This window comes from Phasianus colchicus, chromosome 18, assembly GCF_987193195.1.
Source record: "Phasianus colchicus chromosome 18, bPhaCol1.hap1.1, whole genome shotgun sequence".
In the NCBI taxonomy this organism is placed as follows: Eukaryota; Metazoa; Chordata; class Aves; order Galliformes; family Phasianidae; genus Phasianus; species Phasianus colchicus.
The window spans coordinates 4,150,396-4,169,923 of NC_143453.1; the positions used below are offsets into that span (position 1 = coordinate 4,150,396).

The 19,528-nt window shown below is 46.5% G+C and overlaps 2 protein-coding genes across 3 annotated transcripts; one reads left to right on the top strand and one right to left on the bottom strand.

Annotated features, from left to right (window-relative positions):
* Positions 1-308: 308 nt before the first annotated feature.
* RNF10 (ring finger protein 10) lies at positions 309-16,419 on the top strand. Its single transcript, XM_031592243.2, has 17 exons — positions 309-827; positions 4,971-5,173; positions 6,191-6,390; positions 7,070-7,160; positions 8,178-8,362; positions 8,439-8,575; positions 10,123-10,283; positions 10,798-10,926; positions 11,080-11,338; positions 11,550-11,683; positions 12,179-12,296; positions 12,632-12,733; positions 13,178-13,312; positions 13,976-14,073; positions 14,284-14,344; positions 14,486-14,644; positions 14,923-16,419. The coding sequence occupies exons 1-17, from the start codon at positions 665-667 to the stop codon at positions 14,997-14,999; spliced, it is 2,412 nt and encodes an 803-aa protein (XP_031448103.2). The 5' UTR covers positions 309-664; the 3' UTR covers positions 15,000-16,419.
* A 1,040-nt stretch (positions 16,420-17,459) lies between these two features.
* Positions 17,460-18,701, bottom strand: POP5 (POP5 ribonuclease P/MRP subunit). 2 transcript variants are annotated; one of them, XM_031592244.2, is made up of 5 exons: positions 18,603-18,701; positions 18,394-18,536; positions 18,171-18,320; positions 17,924-18,007; positions 17,460-17,854 (listed from the first exon to the last, which is right to left on the bottom strand). In XM_031592244.2, exons 1-5 carry the CDS (start codon positions 18,620-18,622, stop codon positions 17,751-17,753), a joined length of 501 nt encoding a protein of 166 aa, XP_031448104.2. In that variant the 5' UTR covers positions 18,623-18,701; the 3' UTR covers positions 17,460-17,750. The 2 variants fall into 2 exon arrangements, with proteins under 2 accessions (XP_031448104.2, XP_031448105.2); XM_031592245.2 differs by lacking the exon at positions 18,171-18,320.
* Between the last annotated feature and the right edge of the window lie 827 nt (positions 18,702-19,528).

Sequence of the window (19,528 nt, forward strand, 5' to 3'; positions counted from 1 at the left end):
TTACACAAATTCAGCAGAACGGACTTGTTTTTCTTTATAACCTTCACAACCCTTTGTCACAATCACTGCGTGCTATTGAGGTAGGCTCGCACGGGAGCCCCCAGCACGGCCACCTCCCCGAGGACGGGTCGCGGTCTGTTCCCCCGTCCCGACACCCCTCGTTTTCGTGGCCTGGCGGCCGCCGGGCACTACAACTCCCGGCGTGCCCCGCGCCGCCCCGCACTACAACTCCCGGCGTGCCCCGCGCCCCGCCCGGGCCCGGCTCCATCCGGGTCCCGGCAGCGCTGCGGGCGACTCGTCGCCATTACGGGGCAGCGGCGGCGGCGGCCGAGCCGGGGCCGGGGCGGCGCCGAGGAGCCGTAGGGTGCCTGCGTGGCGCCGACCGACCGCGCGGGCGGCAGGCAGAGCCGGGCCCCGCGGGGCTCCGTCAGCAGCTCTTTCCGTCGTCGCCCGGAGCCCCGCAGGCCCGGCCCGGCCTTCCGCGGCCTTCCCCCGGTTCGAGCGGAGCGCCGAGAAGATGTCGCCATGAAGGAGGCCGAGTCCGCGCTGCGCCGCCCCCGCCGGTCCCCCCCGCGGGCCATGAGCCTGGGCCCCCGCCGGCTCCTCCAGCGCCCGTCGTGCCCCCCCGCCCAGGGCCGCCGCTCGCCCGCCGGGGCGCCCGTTGATGCTGCAGAGCCCGCCCGGCGCGCCCCCCTCCTCCGCCCCCGCCATGGACAAGAGCGGCCCCTGCGGCCCCGGTGCGCCCGGCTCCTCGGCCGGCGGCAAAGCGCAGCCGCCGCGCTCCGCCTCGGCCGGGCCCGCCGCTGGGGAGTCTAAGCCTAAAGGCGGTAAGAGCCGGGACGGGGGGGGACATCGCGGTCTTCGGGCCGCGCGGGGCTCCGTGATTCGGGACGGGGGGGAGCTCGGTGTAGTTGTGGTTTTCCTTCCTCCTCGGTCCCGTTCCCGGCTCGGTAGGCTGCGACCCCCGTTCTCCCCCAAGGGTTTCTCTTCTTCCCTCAGGGTTGTGCTTGGTTTCAGGTTGGGCGTTAAGAAAAGCGTGTTGTTAGGAGCGGTAAGGCTCTGGCACAGGCTGCGTGGGGGTGGTGCGGTTCCTGTGACAGGTGTTCCAGAGCTGGGGAGGTGTGGCGCTGAGGGACACTGTCAGAGGGCATGGTGCGCTGGGGTTGGGGATCTGAGAGGTCTTTTCCAACCCAACGACTCCATGGTCTGTGCTGGCATTGGAGTAATCCGTTTAAGAGACAGAGCTCTGGTTTTGCACTAAGAACAACATGTGTTCTGCTGCCTGTTAAGGAGCCCTAACTTGGTTCTGCACTCAGGCCTGTGCCTTTCTGCTGAGCTTAAGGAGGTGCTGCACCCCTGCAGCAGTCCCTTACTGAGTGCTCTGCTGACCCTCTTTGGGAGAGGTCAGAGTACATGTTGCAGCGTATCTGGTGTTGCAATCAAAGTGCCACAGCTGTCATTGCACACAGCTGGTTCTGCTGACCGAGCAGTTGGTGATGAGCCTTCCTGCTTCCTCTCCTGGTTCTCCTCCAGGTAAGACCTGAATCTCCCCCAGGCGATCAGAAGCCCCATTTCTGACAACACTGCATTTTCTTCAAATTGTAGAAGTGGGGCAGCAGCATTCAAAGCGTGTGGTTGTGGTCCCGGAAGTGTGAGTGTGCCTACAGGTTGCTTCAACACCATTGCTGTCCATATTTCCTTCCTCACTGGTTTATTTTGGCTGAAATACTTCAGGCAGCGCACATAGCTTTAGGTGTCCTGAAGGTGCTGGCTCCTTTTTAGACCTTGTAAACCTGTTCAGGTTCCAAGTGGCTGAGTACTGCCCTGCTGTTCACCTGTATTAACTTATTTCTCACTGGTTAGGCTCCACTGAGCAGCCTGTGTGTATTTTTCTCTAGATATGTAGGGTTTTTCTGTTTTCAAGTGTATAGATGTTGTTTTTAAATAATTTTAAAGTGTATGCTTACAAAGAATATCTGATGTGATGTAGTTCTGCCTCTGAGACACCTGTTAACTGCAGTGGAGAGGTGCTATGGGATGAGACCCTACCTGTATGGTGCATTGAGGAGGTCTGTAAAGCAAGCAGCAACTCCTTCAGCAGGACTTTATGTATGTTTGGGAGTGTCTTTCCTGGAGTATATTGAGAACTAAAATGAGAAGGTTCCCCTGGTTGGATGAGATCAAACAGCCCTGGGCTGAGTGTACACAACACAGTGGTGTTGACCAGTGACTGTGTTTTCTCACTGTGTTGTCTCACAGCAGACACTGAACATCTCTTTCTCAAGTTCCTTATCCACCCAGAAGCAGCCAGGCTGTGGCTAGCTGATGCAGCCTGCCCAGGTTGAGAAGTGTATGGGAGGTATTCTGAAACTCTGGTGTCTCCTTTTGAAATGCCCTCCACAGAAGGCTGACCTCCTGTTTCATAAGTGCTTTTGCACCAGTGCTCGCTGGCTTTAAGTCCAGCCAAGCTCTTGTCCTTTATGTGCTGCTCAGTTACTTGATGCAGCTTTGTCCAGCTGAAGAGATGGAGAGGACATTCCTGAATCCTCCTGTTCTCTTGCAGCACGGCTTGAAGTGAGTTAATGGGATGCTGCAGGTGCTCCTGACTGTGGGAGAGACATTCCAACTTCCTTTCAAACACGGCCTTAGAAACTAAGTTAAACTTCACTCCATAAGGCAGGACAGTTTTGTTGTTAGCATTATAAAGTTATGTAGACAGTATTTTGTAGGTGTGCTCTTGGAGCATGAGTGGGTAAATATTGCAGGTTAGGTCTAAGGAGAACTGAGGATATGGGGGAAGAGTAAATACCTCACCATCACTGCTGTTGTCCATGTCTAATTTGCCAAGAAGAGATGGAAAAATAAACCCCAAATCCAAACATACTCTGCTTAAAACTAACGAGTGGCTGGTGTGAGAATCTTTTGCTTTTCTCCCTGCATGAGTGCAGATATCCCTGTGCTCTGTGCAGCTCTGAAGGGAATGCAGGGAGGGGAGACGCAAAGCAGAGCTCTGGCACGTGGCCTGCTGTAAAGGTCAGAAGGAATGGTACTGCTTAGTTTTGCTGGGGGAAAAAAGAGGTGTTCCAGATTACAGATGCATATTTTAAACTCTTGGTTGTCTGCTGACTTATTTCATTCCTACCTGGATGGACTGGAATCCTCATGGGGTTAATTATTTTGGGAGGGGGAAAAAGGAAGCAGTAAAATCAGATTTGAAGTGTTGTCAGGTTGTAATGTGAAGACCTTCCTGAAGAGACACAGGTGGAGAGGACTCTCCTGTAAAATGTAAGAGCTGTTGCTGTGAGTAGCAGAGCTTGGCGGAGCCTGTCTGGAGTGATGCAGTGTGGCAGGAATGTGTGTAAACCAGCTGGCTGACAGGCTGGTGCCCTTGATAATGACTAACACGATTAAAATGACAAGGGGAAGGAAGTTCTGTTTGCAGCACGTAGGAGCTGCTCCTGGACCTTGTAGAGAAATGTAAAAACCCACTTCAGACTGAACGTCTCCTCTTGAGTTTGTTTTTCTCCATTGGGGGTTGCAGTAAAACTGCAATGCTGCTATAGGCAAAATAGGAACGTTCCTTCCTGTGGCATTGGCTGCAGTTGCAGTTTTCAGAGGGCTCTGAAGCTGTGAGCTCTGCTTGTAAACAACTGAAGCAGTGGTCCAAACCTCCTCTAAATAACTTGATTTTTGACCAGAGGCTCAAGAGTGTTGATTATGGCCTCTTTCCTGCAAACACTCCAAAAAAGGTCTATCTAATCATGAAACCAGGCCTGGTTACACCCTGAGCACTTGGCAGCTTCTGGTGTGTTTTTTCCCTGATAACTCTAAGCCTGTGTCCTTTCGGCCTGCGTGTGGCTGTGGGGCAGAGCAGGTGTTGGTGTTACATGTCTGTGGTTCTGGTAGGGTTGGTTTTATTCTGAACTGAGGGATCGGTGTGAGCAATGCCACTGTGAGGCACACTGACCTGTTTGCTGCCATATGAGATTTATCTGAAGGGGTGGGAAGGGCTACGGAGTGGGAAAGGAGAAACTAATAGGATTATTTTACAAAGCAGAGCTGGATGCTGTGGCCAATATGAGGTGTGTGTGGTGCTCAGTAGCTGCAGCATGGGGATGGCTGTTGTGCAGAGAACCCGCTGAGCATGAGGAATTCAGCTTCTAAGTTCATCAGCAGAGCTCTTCTGCCACTCATGGCAGGTGGTGGGAAAGCAGACTGCTGTGTACTTGAGGCAATTCCAGCGTTAGGTTAAGAATATTGGTGGCATCTCCATAGCATTAGACTTCAGTCCTAACCTAGCTGCGTAGATGTAGGGAACGTTTCTCAGGAGCCTGATTGTTCTGCTCTTGTGAGTCTCAGTCCTGCAGTGTTTTGCTCTGTGCTTGTTTCCTGTGCTGTATGGCCAGCGCTGAGCTCGGCTCACTGCCAGGCAAACTGTCCTTGTTGTGTGGGTGGTGGACTTAGTACTCAGATATTGGGAATGTGCACTGAGAGGCCAAGGTGTCAGGCTTGTACTTCAGCATCAGTGGGTGTTTGTTGGCTCTGTGAAAGAAAAGGGTATTATTTTTTAAAACAGATCAGCTGGGGGCACAGTGGAAATAGGCAGTGGAGTTTTGAAAAGTGGGAGACTTCAAGGCAGATGCAGGTGGCTGTATTTATTTAAGGGAAGGATATAAAATGTTCAGAAATGGAATGAAAAATAACCCAGCTGCTGTCAGTTCTTGTAATGGGCCATGAAGGCACAGCGTTGGTGCTCATCACTGGGTGCACCAGGGAACATGCTGATGAATAAAACTAAGAAAACTGTTCGAATAAAGGCTGAGTCACAGGAGATCAGTCCTTCCCTATACTCTCTGACCAGTTTGTTGGGCAGTGTGCATGTTTCTGAGCAGTGCTCAAACCAGGTGGAAACGTGCTGCCTGTGGGCTGTTGGGGCTCTGGCTGATCCTTGTGTTGTTGTTTTCTTTCAGATGGAAAGAATACGAATGGATCCAAACAGCGCTACAATCGGAAAAGAGAAACTTCATATTCCAAAAATGAGAACTTTTCCAGCCAGTCCCGTCGCTCCAATTCACAGAAAAGCAAAGCTTTTAACAAGATGCCCCCTCAGAGGGGCGGTAGCGGTGGAAGTGGCAAACTTTTTAGCTCTAGTAATGGTGGAAGACGAGATGAGGTGAGAATTGTAACCTGGTATCTCCAAGGCCTTCTTTCTTGGAACGAGAGGATCACTGACCTGCATAGATAGGTCTTCTGTGTTCAGCTCCTGGGCTGGGAAGGGAAGGAGCAATAAGAGGTGCTCACATCGGTGAGATGCCAGATTGCAAGGTTGTTCTGCTCCCACTCAACAACAGAAGAGGAATGCTGTCTGCTCTGAGGGACTCGCAATAAAAAGAACAGTAAAACTAGTGAAATTGCCATCTGAGGAATGGGTACCTAGGCAGGCTGTGTACATATCTCATGAAGCAAAGGTCCTTCATGAAAACGTGTAGTGGTAACAATTTCTAGCTTTTAAAGGTCTGAGATGATTGTATCTAACCATTTGAGTGTACATATTTGCACATGGTAGCATCATTGGGAAAGTAATCAAATTAACCTTGGTGATAACAAGATGGAGTAAAACCAGACTTCTTATGGTGATGTGGGTGTAAAAATTGTAGAGTATTGGTGGTTTTGCATTGATACAGAAGACACTGATTTGTCAGTGTTAGTGGATGAGCAACGCTCCTTTGCCTGAAGTGCTAACTCTGTCAAAATTCATTGGCTGTCTCTTGAATTCTCATTCTCTGCTTTGTTTTTGTTAGTTTTCACATAACAAATATGATCTGTGTAAATAGGAATCAAACTTGTATTGCTGGCTATCTGAGAGAATACTGTGAGGATCTGAACAACTTCCTTCTGTTATTAACCTTGGCTACTGGGTATTGTTGGCTTTTACTTTTCGTCACATAGGTTGATTTTTATACTCTCCTCCTTTTGATCAGTGTGGGGTAAGACCACTCAGTTCTAACTTCCAGGTTCTCATGCCCTTCTTATGCTGCAGTGCTTGATTTGCACAGTGGGAATGGGAGAAGGTAAGTGAGTGAATGCTGCATGTTCTGTACTTAATCGTTGATGGAGCCTGGATATCGACTTGTACTGATGCTTTTGCAGTAAATTCTGGCAAGTTCTAATAAATGCTGTTGTCTCTTAGGTAGCAGAGGCTCAACGGGCAGAGTTCAGTCCTGCCCAGTTCTCTGGTCCCAAGAAGATTAATTTGAACCACTTGCTGAACTTCACTTTTGAACCCCGTGGCCAGACTGGTCATTTTGACGGGAATGGACATGGCAACTGGGGGAAAAGGAACAAGTGGGGACATAAGCCTTTCAACAAGGAGCTCTTCCTACAGGCCAAGTGAGTGGAAGGCTGGCAGGGCTGTTAGACTTCTACAGAGACAGTAAGCTGCAAGGGATGAGGAGCCAGGGAATTGTCTGACCATGCATACTTGTATTGATTTCCTCAGGGTGAAATTACCTCTGTAGTTTTTAGTGGTCATGACTGTACTTGGAAGAGAGAAAAAAATATATCAAGTTCCTTTCTTTGCCTATTGACAGGATATCTAATTGAGTCCTTTAGACACAACCTGTTAGACTCCCACCTTAATTTTCTAGCATGTTAGCAGAATATGGCTCTCATTTGGGAAGACCTATGTGGTTTCCTTATGGAAGATGATCCTTTCTTCCAAAAGTCAGCATGCTGAGATGGTAGGGATGTGGCAATTGCTGAATCAAAGTTAATCTGAATTTGTAAGTCCCAGGAGCAAAGACCCTGACTCTGTTTCTTATGTTGTTTTGTTTTGTTTTTTTGAAAACCACTCTACATGGCTCACTCTGTGATGCTATATCTAACTGCAGTTAGACATACCTGTGTTCTGGGAATCTGATTGTGAACTGAACTTCATTTTTTATTGGTAGAGGTTAGCAACTGTGTCCAGCAATCTTCTGCAAAGAAGCTCTGAGAGTCCTATGGGGTAGTTTTCAAAGAATTCTTAGAAACAACTGAGAAGATCACCTGTCTCTTTGCCTTTCCCCAGCTGCCAGTTTGTTGTCTCTGAAGAACAGGACTACACAGTCCACTTTGCTGATCCAGATACCTTGGTCAACTGGGACTTTGTGGAGCAAGTGGTCAGTTGTGATGGGATAGATCTTTTTTTTTTTCCCCCTATTTATTAAGAAACTCAACTTGTTTTTAACTGTTTCTTTGTGATGTTACGTAAAACTCAGCTGTTTCTGAGCTCGAGGCCTCTTCTGTCACTCCCACAATACTGGGGAAGATCTGTCACGGAATATGTTATGAAGTACTTTGACAGGAAAAGAGAAGTGCTAAAATCTATTAGGAAAATTAGCAGCTTCTTCTTGCTTTTGCAGATGGAAGCTCATCAAAAATAGTATCTGACATTCTATAGACTCAGTCCTTGTGATCAAGATATTAACAGAAAGCTTGGGCATGAGTCCATGAAACAGGACTGGAGTGTAGAGTTTTGAAGAATTATTGTGTGGCCCATCTTGCCTAGCAACAAAGTGGAAAATCTTTTGATAATTGTGGCCATAACTTTAGGTTGCCTCAAGAAGAAACTTTCAGTCTGCAAAGATCAGTCATAGTGTGTTATGTAGCTGATGGGAAGGTGTGTTTGTTTATTGCTGCGTGACTCTGAGAGATCTGATAAATAAGATGCTTGCGTGGCTGATTTGTCCCTGCAACATCTAGATGCTAACAGAGCATCAGACTAAACTAGTATGTTCATGGAAATTGGTAAGTTCAGTCTCTCAGTTAAACAGGATTGCACACATGTGCTGGTGTGAGGTAACATAATTCATTTGCTATCTTCTCCGTGTCTGAATTCAGATGATGATGATCTTATTAACTCTTAAGAGATGGCAAATGAGAGAAACCATGAGAAGTTGTTGCTTTTTTAATGTTATTAGAGTAAAAAATGCCAGATAGGTGACTTTGTGGGTTATTGCGTGTATAGACTGTAAGTGTTTAGTTCCCAGTGTACTTAATTTCTTGATAAATAAGCAGAACCTAAAGAGCTGGAAGACAGTCACATTAGAGTAGATCTTACGGGTGGTTTAGTTTCTGTGCTACAGAATGATTTTCAAGTCTGTAACTTGTGCTGTTCTTCTCACGTGCCATTTCAGCGAATCTGTAGCCATGAAGTGCCCTCTTGCCCAATCTGTCTGTACCCACCTACAGCAGCAAAGATCACCCGCTGCGGGCATATCTTTTGTTGGGCATGCATCCTTCATTATCTCTCCTTGAGTGAAAAGACCTGGAGTAAATGTCCTATTTGTTACGGCTCGGTTCACAAGAAGGATCTCAAGAGGTGAGATGACATTTATTAAGTGATAAGTCTTTTGAAATGCCAATTTTACCCTGCTAACCTCGTCCTTGCATTGCAGTGTTGTAGCTATGGCAACACGTCAGTATGCAATTGGTGATGTCATTACAATGCAACTGATGAGAAGAGAGAAAGGTGTTCTGATAGCACTGCCCAAATCTCAGTGGATGAATATGGTGCAGCCTGTTTATGTTGGAGGTGAGTGTATCAGTCCTGCTGGCTGGCATTCTGTTCTGAGCTGTGACTAGGACTTGTCTAGGGAAGATTTCCCATGAAAGTTCCGTGCTGCCATCTTGCAGTAGTTCAGATGACAAAGCGTGTATTTTAGCATCTGAAAACCATAATGATCACATCTTAATTATCCTGCTACTCACGCTGGACTTTTTGTAAGACTTAAACATGAGTTCTGTTTTCCTTCAAGCACTACAGGCTTCCTGTACTCTTGTTATTAATTTGTGCATTTTGTACTGTTTAGTCACTGGTGTCACTCACTGCTTTGGCTTTTTGGAGGCCTTAACTTTGCCTTCTGGCTCCTCGTTCTACGGCTTAGTCTTTGTGTATGAACTATTTCAAGGATGTATTTTTCAACAAGGTTTTCACCATCTTCATTTATCCGCTAAGATCTATGAACAATTTGGGGAAATAGTAAAAATTCTTCCAATTCTACTCCAAACATCTGTTGCCTGACTTCTTCAGTTTTCTCCACTCGAGTAACGTGTGACTAATCCATCAATTTATCTGCTAATATTGTGAACGTTCTTTGATTAAATAAATGATTTTACTTAACATTGCTATTTTGTGGGCTGTATTGGCTCACTTCCTTTTGCAGCTGTTTGTGAAAAGCTGCATGCATTTAAGCTCTCTGTAAAAAGTCAAGCTTTGCAGCTTATGATGTGTATCCAAGTATGCAGAATGTGTGCTTACATTTCTCTCACCTTTGAAAGTAAAAGACTTTAAATCCTCTTACAAAAGGACAAATCCTTCCATAAAAATCCAGTACTGGATTTGAGATCATTCCAAACCCAGAAAGTTCAGCATTAATAGGATGTTCTATAGACAAAGCTATGCACAAGTTGGACCTTAGAAAGCAATGAATACAGACTGTACCAGTATGTGGTGCTGTTTCTGCTGTAAAGCTTATAGTTAAGCACTTTAGTAACAGGATGACCACATTTTGCTAAGCTTCTTTAGCTTATCTATTATTTCTGCTGTGCTTACTGTAAAAGATTAATTATCAGACTAATTGTTATTAGACTAATTATTATTAGACTGTTAACAGTCTATGGGTTTTGAATATGTAAGGGATTATAAACTTATTTAAGACAAAACAGTTGCAGTATATCTGAGTATGCAGAGAAGAGGAAGAAGCTGCAGACTGGATTTTCAGGAAGCTGTGAACACCGTGGGCTTTACAGGGCTGATGCTTCCACAGAAAAGAAGCTTGGATGTAATTTTTTGATGCTAAGCAATTAGGTGGTCTGTTGGCAGGTTGAAGGTGGCAGATAAACTGCTGTGGCAGAGATCCGTGTAGCACGGCAGGTATTTGGTACCAGCTTGTGCCATCAGTAATACAACAGTAATGTGCAGAGTTTGTATCAAACACATTCTAAATATTGTCCACCTCACAGTGGTTTAACTCACAAAATTGAGCAGTAATGAAACTTCAGAAGAAATTGTAGTTCCCTATGCCTATTGAAACTGGTGTCTCTACGTGAAGATACTAATGTTTCTGCTCCTTCTGTTAGATGACCAGCACAGCCAGTATTCAAAGCTGCTCTTGGCATCCAGGGAGCAGGTCTTGCAGCTGGTGATTCTGGAGGAGAAAGCAGCATTGCTAAAGCAGTATGAGGAGGAAAAACATACTCCCGAGGCATGCTTCATTGAGGCAGCCATCCAGGAACTGAAGGTGAGAGCCTCTTGGGTGTTTTTAGTAACTTTATTTTTAACAGTATGCTGAGCATTCTGCCACTGAAGTTGCTTGTGTGATTATTCTGGTCTCTGTGATATACATGCTATCAAAGTGGTAATATTTGCTGCTAGAGTAGTGATAGAAATCTCGGAGAAGACTGTAGCCTTTGGGCTCCAGGTACCTAGTATGATACCTTCACATGAAAATAGAATGTATTTCACTAAATGGGATTCTGTCAAAAAATGTGGAAGGGTTTTGCTCTCAAAAGAAATCTAGTAATTTCTTGGATAAATTCTGTGCCACAAACAGGAGCAAACCTGTAGAATATTCTTTTTCAAAACTTTTAGGTGCCCTGCAGTGGGAGGGGACCTCTCTTCAATGATAACCTTTATGACAGATGGATTAAAGGTCTTTGAAAACCTGAATATAGGCCAGGGCTGAAAATAATTATGGTGATAGTCTCCTGGCTAAAATAGGAAACTGAATCTTGTTCTCTTTGGATGACCTGCAGGAGAGAGAAGCGGCGCTCTCTGCTGACCAGGATAAAACCAGTGGTGTTGCTGGAATTAGTGCAGCTGTGGAAGAATTGGTCCTAGACAGCTCCAAGCCAATGGAGCCTGCAGTTTCCCAAGAGAAAAAGGTGAGTGACAGCTCTGATCAGACAGATCTTAATATCTAGTTCTGCCACTTTACGCTGCAATGCAGAGTGAACTGGTACCAAAGATTTTTGTGGCAGTGATTATCTTTTGAAGGAGGTGATGTGGTTCTAATTGTGTGCTCTCTGCTGTATTAGTGTGATGTGGAGTATCTCTCTGCGTTTGACGAGGAGCTTGTGGAGCCTTGCTCTGATGTAGCAAGTTCCTTTTTGCCTCCTGTTGAGTCAGAAGAGGCAGTGTTGGATGAAGAGGAAATACGTGAGGTGGATAACATAGGGGAACCTGAAGTGAACACTAGAGGAGAATCAAATCCAGCTGAAACAAGCTACCCGGAGTCTAAAGAAACAGTTAGCAGCGGACATCTTAACAGCTCTCCTTTTTACTATTTCTATCAAGGTCAGTGCAATGAAATCCTGGAGTCATGGGGGCAGAGATGCCCCCTTTGGGGCACTTGTCACTTTTTTAGGTTCGGCTGAACTCTGTGCAGTAAAACTCCCACACACTCAGAAAGGAACTTCATTTTCATTATGGTTGAATGGACTGAGGTGGGGAGAAGCCTGTTAAAAATTAACAGGCAAAGAACAACTGATGGTGTCTTATGTTACAGCGGAGGATGGACAATGTATGTATCTTCACCCCGTGAACGTTCGATGTCTCATTCGTGAATATGGCAGCTTGGAGAAGAGCCCGGAGAAGATAACTGCAGCTGTAGTGGAGATAGCTGGATACTCAATGACAGAGGTAGTTATTTTACTTCCACGTTTTAGCAGTTTGATCTTGGTAGCTGATAGGTGAGATGTTTCTCTTCAGTAATGAGAAGTAAATGGATGGGCATGCTAATCTGTGAAAGGCATCTGTGTAAGCTACGATAACTTAAGTTGTTTTTGATGCACTGGCTGCAGTTTGGTTTGCTTTCTTCTAGAAGGTAAGAAGTTGTAAGGGTAATAGAGTTGCAAGCTTGATGTTGGTTTGTTCTTAAAGCTATCTTAAAAATAAAAACCTCATCTGGGTATGGATATGATGCATTTGTTGGAAATCTTGGAGAATTTGGTTCTGACCCAAGCCATCATTCACATTTTTGTAGTTCATGAAGCAATTACTGTGTTGCTATGCTGTTTGGTTTTTTTTTTCCCTCCATTTGATTTGATGAAGGATGGGCATTCAGTCTCTACTGTTGTTCATCAGTATGGCAGTCTCTAGATTTTGCAATTATGTATCTGCCTTTTTTTTAATCAGGATATCAGACAGCGTCATCGTTACCTCTGTCACTTGCCCCTCACTTGCGAGTTCAGCATTTGTGAACTGGCTCTGAAGCCACCCATCATCTCTAAGGAGACCTTAGAGCTGTTCTCAGGTTGGTATTTACCTTTCTAAAAATCTCGCTAAGGGAGGAATCTTTCCTATCCCTTAATAGCAGAAAAAATTAGAGAAGTAGCAGCTTTATTCGTCTTGCATTAACTGGCTGCTGACTGCTAGACAGAATCACCTTTACTCACTGCTGTGACAACAGTTATACAAAGAATAAATTATACAAAGAATAAAAAGGCTTGACTGCTTGCAAGAGCGTATGTAGTTTGTAAGCATGACTTGTTACTAATATAACTGAACACATTGTTCACAAAGCTGGAGGAAACACTGCCAAAGCACTGATGTGGTTCTTTTATATCCAATGCTGTGTGTTGCTCCTAGATGACATTGAGAAGAGGAAACGCCTGCGGCAGAAGAAGGCTCGTGATGAACGACGTCGTGAACGCAGAATTGAGATAGAAGAAAACAAGAAACAGGGCAAATGTAGGTTTTGCTTGAGCGTAACTAAATCTGTTCACAGTCATCTTTAGTGCTGAGCTGTTTTCTTGAGCTGTAGGATGAACTGTAAGGCATTTAGTTTGTAGCATGTACTTAGAAGTGGTTCTGAGTGACAAAGTGTTTTTAGTCAGGGTGCTAAATGATGTTATTCAGCTCCTGCATACTTTGCGTTACAGGAGAGAGGGCATTTGAGGGCACAGTTATCTCCATCTAGCTCTCAGGATTTTTTACTTCTGTTTTTATAGTAGAAAGTCTAGAAGGAGGTGGGGGGGGAAAGAAGCCTGAAAGCTTCTTCCATCCAGCAGCAGGGCTTGTACAATAGAGGATGGAAAGAAAATTTCTGAGTTGGCACCTACTAGCATCCTGAAACAACTTGCTTGACTGCCTTCCCCCACACTGTGTACTACTTTAATTAAAACCTCTTTCTAGATCCAGAAGTCCATATTGCTTTAGAGAATCTGCAGCAGTTCCCTGCCTTTACCTCTTGCCATAGAGAAACTACCAGCACTGATCATCAGACCTTCTGTCTGTCTCCTCTTGGCAGAAGCCCTGTGTTTCAGACAGGTGAGCATCTGGAAAAACTTACTACATCTAGCTCTTGATCATTCTCTGAGGATCTGCTGCTCAGATCAAGATAAGGTTTCTTAATACTGACCAGTGATTACTTTCCTAAGTTGCCTAACAGATCATACTCAAATGACTAACACTGCTAAGGGATTTGCTTTTTTGCTGTCTCTACTGTAGCGACAATGATATCTACACTGTAGTTACAGCATCTTTTAAATCTTTGCTGACCCAGAAGAGAAAAAAGGGAACAGAGTTGGGGAAAGGCAGAAATGTATGTGTGCCAGGAATATTCTACTGGCATTTCTTCTTTCTTCATCTTTCCCCATGGTGTAGCAAAACATAACTGATAAGCACCCCACTTGTTGTCTGGTGATGCGTCTCCAAATGTTGTATCTTGCAGTTCTTAAAAAAACATTAAATAGAACTTATTATTAAGTGCTGTTTTTACAATAAACAAAAACAACCCAGAAATGAAACAGAACAAAAAACACCCCACAATCTTTTATTTAAATTAAAAACTTCCCCCTGTGTGATTAATGGATGGAACCAGTGAGATAAAACAGAAGATAATAAAATCCTTTATTTCTGTTTCTTATTTATGAGCTGAATAAGTGCCTTTGCTGAAATGCACCTGGCTTTAACCACTTCTTTTCTTGCTAGATTCTATTCCAACTCCATTTTCTCCTGCTGCCAGCCAGGCCAGCCCATCACTCTCTGGGAGTTTAGAAGAAGAGTCTCCGTTCCCATCCTTTGCCCAGGTAAGAGACGTGGCAGAGCAAATCTTGTCAGAATTACTTGTATCTTAATGGATGAGTCTGAAAACACAATTGCAATGTGGGATAAATCTTAAGGAGAAGATGTAGGGTTTTGGAGGCTGGATGTATTCCTGGGTTTTCCTGCTACTTAGGGCATAAGCAGGATTGTTCTGATGCATGATATTTAATCAGATCTTACAACTTTTTTGATAGATGTTGAGGGTTGGAAAGGCAAAACCTGAAGCGTGGCCCAAACCTGCCCCAAAGACAAAGGGTAAGAAAACAATATTACTACATTGTTTTTTTTTTTTCTGTGCATCTAAATCTTAAGGAAATTTTGCAACTTAATGAGAAACATCTGGAGTGGGGGAAAGGCATTTGCACTGTGAAAGTCTTACATATCCCTTTCTTTCAGATGAGAACACTCTGGCACTCCCTGTGCCAGTGGAGAGCGATGGAGAAAGTGACAGCTCTGACCGCATACCTGTGCCCAGCTTCCAGAATTCCTTCAGCCAAGCTATTGAGGCTGCCCTTCTGAAACTGGACAAACCGTCCACAGCTGATCATTTATCAGGTGAGGAGGGGAGGCTTCCGAAAATTCTGAAGCAAGAAAAAAATGAATATTTCTCCCTCCGGGACAAGTAAGAGAAGCAATTTTGGGGATCAAAAATTGGCTGCAAAGCAGGTCTGAAAAGTAACAGGTTGTGGTTTATGAACCACTTGATTAGGGCTTCTGGTAGCTCAAAGCAATTATCTTAGAGGGAGCTTAGTAGATCTCCAGTTAGCACTGGTTTCTTGTGTGATATCCCTATTCCACAAGAAGAATGACAGTGTCTTTTTCCTTCTTCACAGAGGAAAAAGGAGGGAAGAAAAGAAAGAAACAGAAGCAGAAGCTACTGTTCAGCACCTCTGTTGTTCACACAAAGTGATTCTGCTATTCGAGAGAAGTTTCCTCTCCTGGTTTTCTTTTCATTTTGCTTTGTTTTGCTGCTATAGTTTAAGTATTTAAATTTGAACAGCCTAACTTGTTTTTCCAGGGCTTCTAGGGGGTTCAGGAGGAAACCATGACAATATATGTTGAAGATTCCTTTTTTTATTCCAGCTTACCAAATTGGTTTATACTGAAACAAAGTTTTGAAAGAAAAAACCCAGAGATCCTTCAGCCAAGGCTTTTAGTCTGTACCACGTCAGTTCTTTTGGCCTAGTAAGCAGTATGAAAGTGTTTACATCTGTATGGTACTGCCAGAGTGCTGCAGTATTGCCTAAGTAAAGAGACAGAGAGCCTTTACCTCCCGCAGAAATACACAGACAGAAGTCTGTCTCGATTGTGAGTGCTGTTTCAGTAAAGCTGTTAAACTGCTTTCTTTGGAAACTGGTTTCCTCTGCACTGGGGCAAAAGAGCTTTCTGGCTTTCAAGTGTTAGCTGCTATCTGTTCTTTTTCTAAAGAGCAAGAATTCCTTCTGTTCTCCTGGCTTTGAAAGGCTTAAAGTTGAGGTGAGTGTGAAGCAGAACTTGGCTACTTGGTTTTGAAGTGACTGTTGCTGAAATTGTGTATTTCAAAGTGCATACTGGCACTAGTGGTAGAAGGAACTCCTGGCTTATCTCAGTTGTTTAACTCTGTTTTAATGTGGGTTGAATGAGGCTGCTAATTTTTTTTCCTTTTGCCAACCATGGCTAACAAATTCTTTGTAACCTGATGATCATCCAGAGTAAACACTCCACCTTAGGGCTCTTGGTAAATAGGTGAACTATATTTTGATACTGGCTGCTCTTGAATTGGAGAAACAACTGATAGCTGGAGTGTGTAGACACTTTTATCCCCCAGCAAGAAACATGGATCTCTTGCACTGGGATAAAGTCCTGTATCTGCTTGGTTCTGGGATGTGAGCTGATCTGCAGTAAGCACCTCAGGCTATAAACATGCTTCTTCTGGACCCCTCCTTCCTCTTTCTTTGGGTGGTTGCATTCTGCACTGCTTGTTTGATTTGAAGCTAATGAGTTAAGTGGTGTGGATTTTGTTAAATAAAATGAACTGTAGGTGTAATGTACCAGTCAAGGCCACCAGTTGCAATAAATCATATGCGCACACTTACAATACTGCAGACTTTTTGAGCTCTAAGTTTGTATCACCACAGTGTCGCACCACTTTTGGTAACACGTGCAAATTTAGCATCATATTAATTTCCTTTCAGGAAGCTGGTTTGAAGTAACACGTAACATAGTGACAGGTATCTTCTGTTATATTCAGCCTCACAAGAAATGCATTCACATAGCTTTTGAAAAGCTTATGTGCTTCCTTTGAGAAGCAGCCTATGCCCACTCTCTCTTCTGTGCTGTGACCAGTTTAAGCAAGGATCCCATGGATTTGAAACGTCTGTTAGGTATCCTCACATCACTGGTATGTTCACTGGTTTTATTCCTACCTTAAAAAGTCTGTCAGTATATTGGTGCTTTGTGTCCAAAAAAAAAAAAAAGAGGCTCCTTCTGCAGGTGCTTCCTCTAGGCACCTGAGTACCAAAGAGCACAAAACACTGCAGCTGAGAGCCAGAAAGAGGGGGAAGACTGGGGAGGGCAAGAATGTTTCTATTACTAGGGGAGAACAGAGGAAACACTTGCAAAATGTTCTTTGAAAGCAGCTTAATTTCACACTTGGTCACAACTACACTTGAGGGAAAGAGCACAGCTTGTTAAGGGAATATAAAGAAACAAAGTGCCTAGGAGTGGCACACAGCTTGTTGTTAATGCACATTGGAAAATTGTTGGTGAGAGGGCACAGAAAGCCATTAAATAAAAAAAAAAAATTCAAGTATGCAGTTAACTGTGTTCACAATGCTATTGTTTCTTACTTGTAACAGTCATTTTAAGCCATGGAACAGGAGTAACTACTTGAGTGTCTAACCAGTCTATGTTGTTGGTTATCTCCTACACTGTTATAGTCAAGTTTTCTTTGTGTTGACAAGAGAGAGGAGTTGGAGCTGGTACAACTCACCTCCCTGTCTCACAGGCACTCTAACAAGTAAGGCAAGAAGTGCAGGTAAAGAAGGCTGTTCTGTGTGCAGGGGCAGTCTCCAGTGGGCAGATCTTCAAGTTATGTCTTGTTTTCCAATGGATTCAAGAGATGTGAGCAGCAGTGCTACTTTTCTGTAACCAATTGGTGTAACCTTAATAAATATCTAAGCAGTAATTGTACCTATGAGTTTTAAAGTGGGTTGGATGGAGCTGAGCTGTGTAGTTCCACCTTGTGTTCCCTGTAGTCTATGCTCCTGTGTAGACAATCAGTGCTTTTGTGACTTGAAGCACTAAACAACCCTATCAAGAACAGCTGCACTGGAAGATAAGGTCAAAAACTGCAGTTATTGCTCTCTGTACCAAAGGAGCGTAACTATATTTCTTTCCCATGCCAACTGCCTAAAGCTCACTTCTACCTCAGCACAAAGATCACATTGAGCTTTGCTCCTTAGGAGAAGTCAAAGGTTTGAATCCTGGAATAAAAGAGGCAAGAAACCTACTGAAGTGTAATCTTTTTGTGGTTTTTTGAATGATTTTATTTAAGAATACTTGGAGAAACGAAATATAAGTAGAGATAGGAAAAGCACCTTTCCTTGCTTTACTTAGCACGGGAAGATACTTGGTATCACTTCAACGATGCAGATGCAGAACAAAGGTGAACAAGTGCTGCTCAGTCTGTCTCCGTGCCATCCTCCTCCTCCTCCTCCCCGCTCTGTGCCTGCTCTTCTGTGAGCGAGCAGCTCAGCACCGCCTGCCGCACGCTGCGCCTCTCCTCTGCCAAAAGACACAGCAGCAGTGGTGCTGCAGCCCCACGAGCGGAGCCGCGGGGCCGGAGGAACTCACCTTCATTCGTACACTTCTGCAGCAGCAGCAGCAGCTGCCTTCTGTTATACTGGATGAGAAACTTCTGACAGGTTCTGATGGTGCCTGCAGGAGCCGCGAGAGCGGTGCGTGGAACCGAGCGCTGTTTTAGCACGCGGCACCGCAGCGCAGTCCTACCGCCCATCAGCAGCGCAGGTGCCGAGCGGCGGCCGTGCCACGATCGGACCCGCACCCCCCGCCCGCAGCCCCCCGGAGGTGCCGCACTCACCGCCCACGTGCAGCGTGCGCAGCGCGCAGGGGAAGCGCTGCCCGCGGCCCTCCAGGTGCCGGACGAGCGGCAGCGACGAGCTCAGCAGCCGCTGGAAGTCCTTGCGGCAGCGCAGCAGCACGGTGCCGGTGTAGGCGTTCAGGTACTTCACTGCGGGCCGAGCGCGGCCGTCAGCGCCCGCCCCGCCCCGCCCCGCCGAGCCCCCGCGGCCCCGGCCCGCTACCTGTGAAGGACACGCAGCAGCACCCCAGCCCGTAGTCCCCGTGCGCCCGCGCGATGGCGTCCCTGACGGCGAGGCCCACCGCGCGGTCCTCGATGCACTGCCGGCACCGCGGGTCCTCCGAGAGCACCTCGCACAGCACGTACCTGCGGGCGGCGGCGCGCCGTGAGCTGCCGGCGGAGCGGCACCGCGCCGCCCCACCGCGGCCTCACCTGTTCTTGAAGCGAACCATGCCGCCGCCGGGCCCCTCCGGGCGGACGATGCTCCCAGCCAATGAGCGAGCGGCCTCAGCTCACAGCAGCCAATCGCCGCGGCGCAGGGGCGGGGAAAGAGGAAGGACTTCCCGTCCTCGCTCGGCCTGCGCGTTGCGTTCCTTCCTCCGCCGGCTGGCTGTGGCTTTGCGCATGCGCGATGCTTCCCGCGCTTCGCCGCGTTCCCCACAGCCGCCGCGCGGGGGCGCTCGAGGCGCGGTGCGAGGCGCGATGTGAGGCGGTGCGAAGCGGTGCGAGGCGCGGCGGGGCTTCCGAGCGCCTCACGGCTAATTCGGAGTGGAAACGTCGCCCTTAACGGCCCTAATTCTGGACAGAGCAATGATAAAGGCAGAGCAACTCCTGTCCTGGGTGTTAAACTCCCGCCTCGTGACACAGGTGCTGCCGGCTCTCCTCACCCCCCCGCCGCCTTCAGGCAGCGTTGACGGGGATTCCTCGTGGAGAAAAGCACCACGGCTGCTGCGAGGCCTTTACCTGTGTGCTGCGAACAAAGGCGCTGTGATACATACCAGCAGGTAGCAGGCCTTTTCTGCGTTGCTCTGCGTTCTGACAGCAGGCTGGGCTCCATCCTCCGCCCCGCAGATCCTTACACCGCCTCCGGCTGGCCCCGCGTCTCTGTGTGCTACCGAAGCCGTCACTCCGTGGGGTTCCCGCGTGGTTTTGCTGTGCAGGAGGAGCTGGGAGCTGGCAGTGCGGTGCTGTTCCCCTCCCTGCCTTCTGAGCTGTTCGGGTTGCTGTCATTGTAAACTCAAAAAGTTTACAGGAGTTCATGAGCTCGGCTGTTCTCTTATGCTGCTGCAACTTAGAAATCATGAAGCTGTTGCTGGCTTATGACCAGTGAGAGTGGAAAATAAAACCTTGGTGAATGT

Bases quoted from the DNA above. Each gene is read 5' to 3' on its own strand.
- RNF10 (XM_031592243.2), top strand. From the start codon at position 665: ATGCTGCAGAGCCCGCCCGGCGCGCCCCCCTCCTCCGCCCCCGCCATG. The intron at 10,927-11,079 runs GTGAGTGACAGC...CTGCTGTATTAG, and splicing joins CAGTTTCCCAAGAGAAAAAG to TGTGATGTGGAGTATCTCTC. The intron at 13,313-13,975 runs GTGAGCATCTGG...TTTTCTTGCTAG, and splicing joins AAGCCCTGTGTTTCAGACAG to ATTCTATTCCAACTCCATTT.
- POP5 (XM_031592244.2), bottom strand. From the start codon at position 18,622: ATGGTTCGCTTCAAGAACAG. The intron at 18,537-18,602 runs GTGAGGCCGCGG...CGCCGCCCGCAG, and splicing joins ATGGTTCGCTTCAAGAACAG to GTACGTGCTGTGCGAGGTGC. The intron at 18,008-18,170 runs GTGAGTGCGGCA...CGGCTCCTGCAG, and splicing joins GCGCACGCTGCACGTGGGCG to GCACCATCAGAACCTGTCAG.